Source organism: Equus asinus, chromosome 5 (assembly GCF_041296235.1).
Source record: "Equus asinus isolate D_3611 breed Donkey chromosome 5, EquAss-T2T_v2, whole genome shotgun sequence".
NCBI lineage: Eukaryota > Metazoa > Chordata > Mammalia > Perissodactyla > Equidae > Equus > Equus asinus.
Window position 1 is genome coordinate 113,234,730 of NC_091794.1, and position 13,199 is coordinate 113,247,928.

A 13,199-nucleotide genomic window follows, 5' to 3' on the forward strand; every position below is an offset into this window, starting at 1 on the left:
ATGTTAAACATGTGCCTGCCATCTCTGATCCAGCCATTCCATTCCTAGGTGTTTACCCAGAACAGAAAGCAGGTGTTCATATAAAGATTTGTACATGCAGCAACATGGATGAATCTCAGAATAATAACACTGAGCAACGAAGGCAGACCCCAGGAAGGTCCATGCTGTATGATTCCATATATATAAAATTCCAGAAAATGCCACTAATGTGCAGTGACAGGAGGCAGATTAGTAGTTGCTTGGGGATGGGGGTGGGATTACAGAGGGGCACAGGGAACTTTTGGGGGTGATGGATGCTCATTATCTTAATTCTGGTGGTGGTTTCAGGGGTATATATATCAGAATGTGTCAGCTTGGACATGTTTATTGTGCTACCTACACTTCAGTAAAGATATTTTTAAAACTAAGTGAAAACTCAATGAGCAATTGGAAAGCATTATGAGGGGCTGGCCCTGTAGTGTAGTGGTTAAGTTCATGTGCTCCACTTCAGCGGCCTGGAGTTCCCTGGCTCAGATCCCAGGGGTGCACGCAGTCATAGCTCTTCAAGCCATGCTGTGGTGGAGGTCCCACATACAAACTAGAGGGACAGGGGCCGGCCCAGTGGCGCAGTGGTTAAATTTGCACATTGTGCTTCTCGGCGGCCCGGGGTTCGCCGGTTTGGATCCCGGGTGCAGACCTGGCACTGCTTGGCAAGCAATGCTGTGGTAGGCATCCCATCTATAAAGTAGAGGAAGATTGGCATGGATGTTAGCTCAGGGCTAATCTTCCTCAAAAAAAAACCCAAAACAAACAAACGAACAGACAAACAAAATAGAGGGAGATTAGCACAGATGTTAGCTCGGTGACAATCTTCCTCACAAAAAAAATAATGGAATAGGTAAATAAATAATAAAATCTTCAAAAAAAAGAAAACAATATGAGCAGGTCTGCCCTGCACCTGGTGAACCCCTGTATTATACTGGTTGCCACCCTTACCCATATTCTTGATTTCTGCAAAAGAGCCTGCTCCACTGACTCTGGGTAGGAAGTGTGGCAGGTGAAGGAGGCGAAGTTTTCTGACTGTTACTTAAATCATTTCAGGTTAAAAGTCCTATTACTGATTTTATAACAGGTCCTATTTGTGCGCATTTACTATGGTTCAGTCAGGTTTTAAGGGCCTTATGTGGGTTCTCCTTGCATCCTCATAGCGTGTGAGGTGGCTCCTCTTCTGGTCTCAACTTCCTGAATAAGAAATGAAGGCAGGGAGAGGTTAGGAACTTGGTGGAGACCACCTGGTGATGAGAGAGTGCACCAGGACTGGAACCCCAAATGTGTGACCCCCAGCTGCCTGTGCCCACACTGCCTCTGGCCAGCAGACCCTGCTCAGGTGGGCTGGACACGCAGAGACCAGCAAGAACAAGTGTCAGTCGTGCTCGTCCTGGTTTGCAGGAAGGAAGTGTAAAACAGAGCTTGTCTCTGCATAGTGGAGGCAAAGGACACTGCAGGAAGCAGTCTTCCCCAGGCTTGGAGGGGGAGCCCCTCTGAGGGGCTTGGAGGCCCAGCACCTCCGTGGGTTGAGCGGTTGCTCTCCAGTCCCCACCACCTTTCTGTTATGCCTGCCTTCAGGTGTGTGCCATTTCTTTCATAGATGGCATCCATCACAGATGAAGTTTGGCTCAGGAATAATTAAATGGGACTTACGGTTTGGCCTCAGCGAGTTTGAAGGGGTTGGACTTATTCACCATTCTTGATCACCTAGCGTGTGCTGGGTTCTATGCTCGACCCTGTAAGCAAAGAGGACGTAGGCTGACACAGTTAGACGGCGAGGGAGAGCAGGCGGGAAGAGCAGGTGGGTTTTCATGGGCATCAGACGTAAGCAGAAAGGGCCACTGGCCATTTCCTGTGATCCCAGAGGGAAAGGTGACATAGGGGAGGGCAGCTCATACCTGCTCTCCCACACTGGCTCATCCCTGTCCTTCCATCCCAGTCCCTAAGCTGCTGCTTTCTCCCGCCTTCAAGACCTCCCAGTGTAATTACTGCTGTTATTCCCTAATTGGAATTTGCAGTTATTGATATTGCTGCCTCCTTGCTCAGGCACATCTCTGGATAGGGAGCTGGGGGTGTCTTACAAACGTGATTTGTTTGACAGAGTCCTGTGCTCTATGGTTTGTCCATGGAGCTGGATTGCTTCCTGTTGTTACCAGGTGCATGGTTGATTTTGTCAGACAGTAAGTCCCTTGTGGTGTGCAGATGCCTGTATGACTCCTCTCTCACTTGAGGACTGGCAGAGAGACTGGGTAACCAGGGAGGCACATGTTGGAGTGGTGCTGGAGCCGTCACAGGGCAGCAGACACCCCATAGTGCAAAAGCGTCCTGGGGCTTTTCCCCTGCAGTGATGTCTGCATTCAGTGTGGACTTCCTACAATGACACGTTAGGGTCCTACAAATTCAGTTTGAGTGTAAGTGGCAGTTGGCTGTCAGTGACTTTATGAATTATCTCTGTAGGTTTTGTTGTGATTTGAAAAGTACAAGAACCTGTATTTTAAAAGGTAGCAGAGTGCCGTGAGTGATGCTCCTCCCCCCCTTACAGAGTCAGACCGTTTGGAGGGCTGGTAGATGTACTGACTTGATGTGTAGACGGTTTCTTGTATCTTATTTTTCTGTTTACAGAACTCATGATTGTTCTATAAATTTACTTCTACTGAGGATGATTAAACTTTTACATTGTTCTAAGGCTCTAGACGATGCGCTTGAATTGGGGTTAAACAGTAAGTTAAGAAAATTTTATTACACTATCCATGAATGTAAAATGTGAAAAGCAGAAGTCTCTTGTGTGCACATTATCTAAAAGTAAATCACTTAACTAAGTTTGGGGCTGTCTGTGAGTTTTCTTTTGAAATTTGCATCAGAAAATTCAGAAACAGGAAAATCTCATGAGATATCTTAGGTGTTGAGGGAAGACATTTAAATATACTGCATCCTGATAAAATGTAGTACACCCACGTCAGTTTTCACATAACCTATGTAAAAATTTGCTGGATACTTTAAACCAGAGCCAAATAAGAATTTAATATGTAATTAGATTTCCTGTCTTAGTCTTCATTATCAGATATCCAGTTACCCATATAAAAACTGTTTAAGATTTACTTTTTATTTCATTGAATATTCTGGTATCTACTATTTCATAGAAGCTGATTTAGTCGTGAGATGTTATCAAAAGTTAGTATTAACTTTTATCGCTTTTGAAACATAGGGATCTAAGCCTCCGAGGCTGACCATTCAGTTCTTCAGACAAATTTGGGAATTATTGGAGTTGAATCCTCACAACCAGCCAGCTAAAGTGGCAGGACGATCCATGTCATTGCAGAAGAAAATGTCAAAATGTGACATTATCTGCTCGCGGGATGCCTGTGCTCCCATACTTTTAAAATCAGGAGATTTATAACAAATTTATTATGTGCTTGTAAGGTAGTCAAACAATACCAAGAAATATTGACTTACTAAAAAATTTGTTAAGAGAATGTTCATACATATATAAAATGGAATATTATGTAATCACCCAGCTACAACATTTACAGAATTTTGCCAATTTTGTTTAGTCTCTTTTCTCCTTCCTGTTTTAAAGCAAATCCCCAAATCATATCATTCCACTCATAAGTGAGAAGTATTTCCAACAGGTAAGACTTTTTTCGCATCATGATACCAAATAAAGGAACAGCAACTCCTTCATGTCATCGGATACCCAAACCGTATTCCAATTTTCCTGATTTTCTCTGAAAAGTCTGTATATTTGGATTTTGAATCAAGACCCAGTCTCTAACATTTTTTAAAACTGTTTTAATGAAAAACTGAAATATGTACAAAAGTTAACAAATAGTATAAGGAACTCCATCACCAAACTAAAACAATTACCAACTCACAAGCAATTTTACTTTCATCTGCCCTCACCTGTTTCCCTCCTTCTTGGTATTGTTTTAAAGTGAAATTCAGACGTGTCATTTTACTCTTAAATATGTCAGCATATACCTTTAAGTGCCGGGGAAGTCTGTGAATAAGTCATGTTGGATGGAGTGTCCACAATGCACATCACTCTGCATCCACTTCAGCGGTAATACCTTTATCGATCACGGTATCCTTGTCTCGCTGCCCTGTGTTGCTCGTAGTGTTGTTAGAATGGTGTGGAACAGGAGGAGGGCAGGAGTACTTTCTGTTGCCCTTTGGATTTTCACTGTCTTGATTTTGGAGATTAACTTGGATTTGGCATGGAAGAAAAATAGAAAAGCTGATGAAATTGGTTTAAATTTGTCATGCAAACTCCTGCCTCTCAAAATGCTGCTTTGTCTTGGAGGTGAGGTGTGGTACTTGTGTGGCTGAGCAAGTGTGCCAGCTCCTGCCCCACGTGGCACTGGATGGTCAGCGGGCTGGTTTGACTTAGGAGGAAGTTTCTGAGAGCACGGGACGCCCGAGGGCATGCCGGGGCGGATGCCCTCCTGGTGGCCCTGAGACCCGGGGTGCGCGTTGCGACTGCTGTCTCGGAAGGTGTGCTTCACACTCCAGTCGCTGAAAGGCTTAGGGAGCACTTCCCGGTTGCCTCCTTTAGTTTTCATTGCAGCCTGTGTGTAGATAACACCATTCCTGTTTTGCAGTAAACAGACCAGAGTGAAAAGCGATTTAGTGAAAGTCTTATTCCTTGTGTGTGACAGAACCAGAATTGCAATTATTTTTGCTACAATCACCTCATTTTGTTGTTAACAAACTTGCAGCCTCAGTGTGGTTGTTAGTGACTTCGTAATAACTTGGGTGCTGGGGGCACCACTGAATCGTCCTTCCTAGACTTTGCAAGGGTTTCGATTAGAGGGAGATGGTGCCGCGTTTATCGCGAAGTGATTGTGGAGCCACCGGAAGCACATTATATTGCAAATGGGAAATATTCGAATAAAAATCTTATGTTAACATTTTGACTTAGAAAGATGTTGGATATAATCTAAAGTAGGGGCAGATCACTTCACGTACTTGCTCTTAAGTTATTTAACTTTCTGTGAAAAATATTTCCAAAACAAGCTCTAAATAAAAGCTAATGGCAGATATGGGTCATAGAGAAGGACGGATGAGAGACTCAGCAGGCCCTGTCTTAGTGGATTGGATTGGTCCACGTGCTGAGTCAGCTCGCCGCAGCTTAACTGTGGCTTTGACACTGGAGGAGAGAAGGGACCCAGGCCACGGAACCCTGATGGTGGGGTTTCCAGGTGGCTTTGGGGGACTAAGGATAGTGAAGAGAAAAGCAAGAGCAATTAAATGTAAGTAAGACTTTTAAAATGTACATTCATTTTTTATTATTAAAGTAACGTACTGCATTACTGTTATTTGGAAAATGAAGATACAAATATGACCAATAATTCTCACAAAAATGCTACTAGTCTTTTTAAACGTCTTTTTTTAAAACTAAGTATTTTTGTTCTTCTAAAGTAGCTAAAATTGTTACACACAAATTTGTTTTTCATTTAACATATGATAGCCATTTTCCCCAGATTTTTATACTGTCTTCATTATTGTTCTTAGTGTTATGTAATAATAGTTCATTCAGTAAAAAGTTTTTTAAACTCAAAAGTATAGGGAAAAAAGTGTGAATGCTTTTTAGTTCCAGGGCCCAGATAACCTGTTAACTTTTTTGAAAAAAGAAAAAATATATATAACAGATAATGTGAAAAATAAAAGCTGCCTCACTATTCTGTGGCTTTCTCCAAAAATAACCACTCTGAACATTTTTGTGTAGATAGGAAACAGATTGCTTACGTTAGCGTAGATGTTTGTCTTTTATATATCCACGAAAAGAAAAGCATCATCATTTATATATTATCCTGTCCCGTGTGTGTTTTGTTTTCTGTATCTTCACAGAAGAGCATTTAGGTGAGCTTTTAGTTTGTGGGAATTAGAAAGTTTTTCCTTCCTGTCAGTTGTGCTCTGTGCGTGAGCGTGCATGCTCCTTGCCGCCCGTGGATGCCGGTTTCCCTTTGGGAGCATTGGCTGCCTGGTTTTCTGGGATGGTGGTGGCGTCCACCCTCTCCATGCTCATCCTCTGGGGCCGGTTCAGTGTCCGTCAGCTCAGGTGGAGTGGGCCGTTCTTCTGTGGACGTGCACATACCACGTCAAGGCGGTCCTGCACGGTGCTCATCAGAGTGAGCCCAGGGCCCCGGGGGCCAGCGTGCTGGGGACCTGGGGTGTCCCTTCATCAGTGAAAGTACATCTACAAAAAGCTTCTTCTCCAGATTTGGTTTTAGCAGATGCACCTTTGACACGGGGACAGAGCATGTAAGTTTTAAAGTTTTAAATGCCCAACGGTAGGTTTCTCTTTCTCACCAGACTGTACAGATTCAATAGGGTCTTAGAGGACACTTGGTTTTTTTTCTTTTTTTTTTTTCAAAGATTTTATTTTTCCTTTTTCTCCCCAAAGCCCCCCAGTACATAGTTGTGTATTTCTAGTTGTGGGTCCTTCTAGTTGTGGCATGTGGGATGCCTCCTCAGCATGGCCTCATGAGCGGTGCCTTGTCCGCGCCCAGGATTTGAACCGGCGAAACCCTGGGCCACCGAAGCAGAGCTCTCGAACTTAACCACTCGGCCACTGGCCGGCCCCCGGGACACTTGTTTTTATTGCTAGTAGAAATAGAAATACCCTTAAATTTACGACTTGAATTTTGAGTCTTTTAGTTGAAATTCAAATGTGGGCACAGATTATAGAGGGAGCTATAATCAAAAGATGATATTAATAATTTATGCTATTTGCTGATGAAAGAGAAACAGATTTGGTTTTGTTCTCTTTGCTTGTGACTAAAGATTAAAGTCAGCAAATATTCATATTATTTCTGAAATTTTGTGAAGTAACTGATTTAAATGGAGCTTCTCATTTTAAGGATACTTGGGTTTTCAGTAAATTCGTTTCTCTAGTTTAAAGCAGGACAGGTGGGTGATTATCATGTATATGTCCTTCTATAATACATAAGAAAGAACATCTTATTAAGAGAAATATTTAAATTTAAGATTTCAGAAGTTATGCCACCTAATACTGGAATTTAGGTCTTTACCTAAAGACCCCCTAGTGTCTCAGAAAGTACTTCTTGTTTAGCTATATCCTAGGAGGTTGTTGTTTTTAGTTTTCACTTAAAAAATTACCTTAGCTTTTTAGGGTTTAAATTAGGATCAGAAATTATGTTTGTTGACTAAAATTAACAGTGTAAATTCAGTGTGCCTCGTGACAACATTAGCAGTATTTTTCTTCACATTATTTTGGAAGGATTGAATAAAGTAGCTTCTTTGCAGCCTAAGAATGATTATCCAACATCGGGGCCTGAGGGGGTATTTCTGGAATAAAACTGCCCTCACGTTTGCAGAAACGTCCACGTGATGAGATTCGATCATGTGTGGAATAGATGAGTGGCAGCTGCATGCCTGGGCTGCCAGAAGCGATGCAAGGCCGTCCATGCGCATAGAGAACAAACACCTCGTCACAGCTTTCTATTTTAAAAACCGTTTCATGTTCTCTTGGCACTGTTGTTATTTCATGCATTAATATTCACACCTCGCAGTGCTTAGAGAGTCTATGTGAAAACTAGAGAGAGAGTTACCACTGTTACCCCATAGGATGGGATGTCTGGGGGCAGCCTCTCCCCTCCGACTCCTGATGCTCCGTGTGAAAACTAGAGAGAGAGTTGCCACTGTTCCCTGTAGGATGGAATGTTGGGGGGCAGCCTCTCCCCCTCCGACTCCTGACGCTCCACGGGTTCCAGAGGCGTGAGGTGCTCCGCCTTCACGGGGCTTTCCGTGTACTTACTACACCCGCCTAAAGCGATGCCCTTAGAAGCAACTGTTAGTCAGAAATATGCCTAGGACCGTGTCGCCATGCCTCGCCTTCCCAGAGAGCTGCAGCAGCAGGCCCTGCCTTTTGCTGTGTCCCAGCTGGAGATGCCTCGGCTGCACATCATGGCCCCGCCCCTGGCAGGCTCTTCCTGGCAGTTCTGCGGGCTTTCATTTAGGGTCAGTGCTGGTGACCTGCAGTGACTCTGGAGGTCCAGCATTTACTTCCCTCACTCTGCTGCCTCCTGCCTGGCCTGCCCAGCAGTTAGCAGCAGTTTGTGGCTGTGAGTGGACGTGGGCTGGTGAGTGCAGGGAGAGCAAGAACCAAGAACTCAGATGTGTTTTGTTTTGTTTGTTTTTTGAGGAAGACTGGCCCTGAGCTGACATCCATGCCCATCTTCCTCTGCTTTATATGTAGGACACCTACCACAGCACGGCTAGCCAAGCAGTGCCATGTCCACACCAGGGATCCAAACCGGTGAACCTCAGGCTGCCGAAGCGGAACGTGCAAACTTAACCGCTGCCCCACCGGGCCGGCCCGTCAGACGTGTTTTAAAGATATGTTTTATTGAGGCGCCGGCCCTGTGGCCGAGCGGTTGGGTTCGCGAAGCGCTCCGCTTCGGAGGCCCAGGGTTTCGCCAGTTCGGATCCTGGGCGCAGACATGACACCGTTCATCAGGTCACGCTGAGGCGGCATCCCACATGCCACAGCTAGAAGAACCCACAACTGAAAATCCACAACTATGTACCCAGGGCCTTTGGGGAGAAAAAGGAAAAATAAAATCTTTAAAAAAAAAAAAAAGATGCTTTTTATTGAGAAGGGTATTTTTGTTTTCATCAGTAAATATACATCAAGTTTCTGTAATACAGACTATGTAACAATTATTTTGAATGCTTTTGTGCAGAATAGAAAAGTTTATCTAGACTAGGAACTCTAACAATTATTCTTTTTGGGTCATCCAGATAATTTCTCCCAGATATGTTTCCATTTTAAGAACATAAATAACTACTGTTAATTAAATGTCTGGTGTATATTATATGAACCCTATGACTTTTACACAAAATCTCTGATGGAAGAATTTTCCCCTGTGTATTTGCATAGGAAAGTGAGGCCCTTGTGCAAGCCGTGTCTGCATGTGGGAGCTGGGTGTATTCTTAAATGATTACAAGATGTCAGTAATTATATCTGCAGCTTTGTGGTAGTTGGTCGTATTTATGATGGACTTAACAGCCATGGTCTTGGTCAGAAATGAAACTTCCAGTTGTGACATGCTCTTGGGAAAATAAGTCTCTTGTTGAGCAGGATGGTTTCCTTCTGACTCTGATTTCCAGAATACTGTCTCTGTCTAGTGAGACTGAGGGTGGGGCAGGGTCAGCAGTGGGCAGCAGGGCGGCTTGTTCTGAGCCTCGGTGGGCCTGTGCCTGTGAGGGCCGCAGTGTTGTCCCTGAGTCTGCTGGGATCCCAGGGCCCATTTTGGTGGGAGAGCGAGTTGTCCGTGAACCAGAGGCCTGCTGGATACCACACTGAGTCCTTGTAGAATTGCTGGGTGAACGTTCCGACATCTTCTGGGCAGTCATGGGTTCAAGATCACTGATGTGGCTTTGAAGTACTGGGTTGCCAGGTTGCCACCATACCCTGTTTCCTGAACTAATTACCCCTGAGTTTTCTTGTGAGAGCTATTCTAAATATCAGTCTTAAATTCTTGGATTTATAGTGAGACCCAGATCCTTCATGAAAAATGCTTAACAGATTTTTCCTTTTTCAACCACCACTATCTTTTGAGTAATCTGTTAGACATTGTCATTGTACAAATCTAGTGAATAATAATCATATTTTATTAATCCAGCCCTTGGTAGGCATTTTATAAATTCTGATGAATGCTAAAGAAAAGTACCCTGATTTATAATGAAACTATAGCTCTTAAAATTTTTAATTTCTTTTTCTCACCTGCTTCATTAAGTTGCTTAACCATTGTGTTTTAATTTTTGTGCTTGTATTTCTGTTTCAGATCTCAGATTCTTGGAGTGGCTTTGAAGAGCACCAAGATCAGAAGATGAGTGAACTTGACCAGTTACGGCAGGAGGCTGAACAGCTTAAAAACCAAATTAGAGTATGTAGCTAATATGTGTTTAGTTTTATTAATCATTTGGATTTCAGGTCGGATACCTGTTTTAGAGAAGAGGGTTACAGAGTGATTATTCAATGTTTTGGATTGAAATTGAATTTCAATTGCCCAGGATATGCTAATTATCCAGATATTTGGCCTAGTACATTATTTTTAGTATTTTGTTTTCTGGTATATCGTTATTTGAATATCCATAAAACGTTCCCATGGAATTTATAAACATCTTTCTGTACACTTTTTCTTAATCGTGGGAATTAGCTTCGTGAAATTCTTTGAGTCGCTATATTGAGTGTGGTGTCTGCCTCTCTCTCCTGTGACTGTTAAGTTGAGGGCAGAAAACTTGTTTAAAAATAAGAGTTTTAGAGGCAGCCCTCATGGCCTAGTTAAAGTTTGGTGCTCTCACCACTTTGGCAGCCTGGGTTTGTTTCCTGGTCACGGAACCAAATCACTCGTCTGTCAGTGGCCACGCTGTGGCAGTGGCTCTCATAGAAGAACTAGAAAGACTTACAGCTAGGACATACAACCATGTACTGGGGCTTTGGGGAGGAAAAGAAAAAAGAAGAAGATGGGCAACAGATGTCAGCTCAGGGCCAGTCCTTCCCTGCATACATGTGTACATACGTGCATACATTAATCTTAGCAGCAACAATATAAAGTGTTTTAGATGTGCCTGATTTGTTCTTAAAAAAAAATTTTGAAGAGATGTTCCCTAGGGATGATTATTGGAGTCTACAACTTTTTTTTTTTTTTGAGGAAGATTAGCCCTGAGCTAACATCTGCTGTCAATCCTCCTCTTTTTGCTGAGGAAGACTGGCCCTGAGCTAACATCCGTGCCCATCTTCCCCTACTTTATATGTGGGATGCCTACCATAGCATGGCGTGCCAAGCAGTGCCATGTCCGCAACTGGGATCCGAACTGGCAAACCCCGGGCTGCCAAAGCAGAATGTGCGCACCTAACCACTGCACCACTGGGCCAGCCCCGGAGTCTACAACCTTTGATTAGATAGACTATTAGAGCAGGTACATCTAATTGAAGATAAAAACAACCATGCATAATTCTTCTGCCCTGTACAAAAAATAACATTCACAGAGTTCTAAAACGTTAAATTCCAATCTGTCGCTGGTGTATAATGCTCCATTGCAGAGCCTCTGAGCTTGTAAAAGGGAGGAGGAGCAGGTCTAAAAGGAATGCGTCCTGCTCTCCTCTGATTTTGTGAGGCCGTGCCTTTAATGAATATTTTCTAGAGAAACATTTAATATGAGTTAGATGTTTCTGTTCTCAGACTGTTGATATGAATGTTCTGAGACTGTTAATATGAAGAGCCAGAGGAAAAAAAAAGGAGGCTTTATCAGGAAAAACAGTATTCTCAACATATTTAGGTGGGTTTTTGTCCCTGTGATGAAGGAGCTTTCTCTCTGACTTTTTTGGCTTTAGCTACAAGGCTTGAGCCATCCTTCAGAGCATCATTTTTCCATCCATGTCTAAACAACAATTTATTTTTTTGAGATCACTATAAGGATAGAGCCTAATTATTTCCTTTTAAATGGCCAGTTACTTGTTCAGAAATCCTACTGGTAATTGGAGAAAGAAGCATCAGCATCATTTTAGCCAACTTCTTCTTGAACTTGAGAAAAGATAATGAAATTATCTGAGATCTACAGCCAAAAAGGAAACAAAATATCTTTTTACTGAAAGAATTTCAAATCTTAACATTTAAAAGATCTGATATAGCTCAATAAAAATAAGGCTGACTTAGTGTTTGTTTGTTTGTTTGTTTGTTTTTTGGTGAGGAAGACTGGCCCTGAGCTAACATCTGTTACTAGTCTTCCTCTCTTTTGCTTGAGGAAGATTGTTGCTGAGCTAACGTCTGTGTTAGCTCATCTTCCTTTATTTTTTGTATGTAGGATGCCACCATAGCATGGCTTGATGATCAGTGTGTAGGTCCATGCCTGGGATTCAAACCCCAGGCTGCCAAAGCGGAGCACGTGAACTTAACCACTATGCCACTGGGCCAGCCCCCAGACTTACTGTTTTTAATGGTTTGCTCTGATCAGACTTGTTTAATATGTCTGTCTACCCCCCAGAATTTAGAAGTCAGAACTTCTTTGTTGTTTATGAGTTGTTATTCATGAACAGTAGATTCAGATCTGTTCATAGCAGATAAAGTTTGTATGGCATAGGTGAAAGACATCCAAATTAGGAAGAAAAATAAAGGCTGAAAGTTGATGTTGCATCTTTTCCCATTTTTTTAGAGCCAATGACGATATAAAGCTTAGGCCGTCCTCCTAAAGGACAGGGCTGTGCTGTGAGCCACATGTGGAATTAAAAATGTGAAAAGAAATAGGTGGAGTTCATTTTTAACAAACTGTATCTAAAACCGTACATCTAAAATATTATTTCAACATATAATTAATATTTTTATTGTTTTACACTTTTTTTGTCCTAAACTTTGAGAATTCAGCATGGCTTTTATGTTAAACAGCACCCCTCTGTTGGCACTCGCTGCCTTTCATGTGGCTCACGGCTCCCACGTTGGGCTGTCCTTGAGGAGAGCAGCCAAACTGCACGCCTCTGCACGGGCTTTGTCTCTGAAGCTGCGTCCTGCGCTAATTTCTTTGCACAATACAGGGATGGCAAAGGCTGTTTGAGTCTGTTACACCAAAGGGAAGGGAAGACTTTCTTTAAAAAATGAGAAAAACACTTTTCTTCCCTGTTGGCGAAGGAATCCATACTTGTTACAGAACGCGGGGCGCAATAAGTGCCACACAAGTAGTGGCAGCGGTTTCTGAGAGGGGCTGCTCGCTTTCTTAGATTGGTTGGTGAGCTGAAAGACCTCAAAGGACTGTCTCAGCCGCCTTTTGATTGGACTTGTGAAGAAACAACTAACTCTCAAAGGGTGTTTGATTGAAACGTGGCATGTCCTAAAATACACAGGCTGCCTGACGGATTAAGAAAAACTCCATGAAATGTACAGGTGCACATTTTTTACAAAGCGTCTGTGCCAACCCGTGCGAGTGAGCAAGACTCACGGTGTGGCAGCGTCCCAAGTGTTGCCATCCAGTGACTGAGCAGAGCTGGGGGCTTTCTCTGTGGACTGAGTAGGATGGAGGCTTGCTGTGTGTTGTTTTGTGTTTGACAAACATCCAGACAGGTTAAGGAACTGCCCGATTAATGGTTTGGATGTATTCCTCTGGTTTAAGGGGACAAAAAAGGTGAATTGTTACCTTCAGTGACATTTCTCATC

The 13,199-nt window shown here is 42.9% G+C and overlaps 1 protein-coding gene across 8 annotated transcripts in view; it reads left to right on the plus strand.

The window, feature by feature from the left end:
- Window positions 1-13,199, plus strand: part of GNB1 (G protein subunit beta 1) — a 78,866-nt gene that overhangs the window by 43,847 nt on the left and 21,820 nt on the right. For all 8 annotated transcript variants that reach the window (XM_070511318.1, XM_070511317.1, XM_070511323.1 and 5 more), the window contains one exon: window positions 9,837-9,938. In XM_070511318.1, coding sequence (XP_070367419.1) covers window positions 9,882-9,938 — 57 coding nt within the window. In that variant the 5' untranslated portion in view covers window positions 9,837-9,881. The remainder of the gene's footprint in view (window positions 1-9,836; window positions 9,939-13,199) is intronic.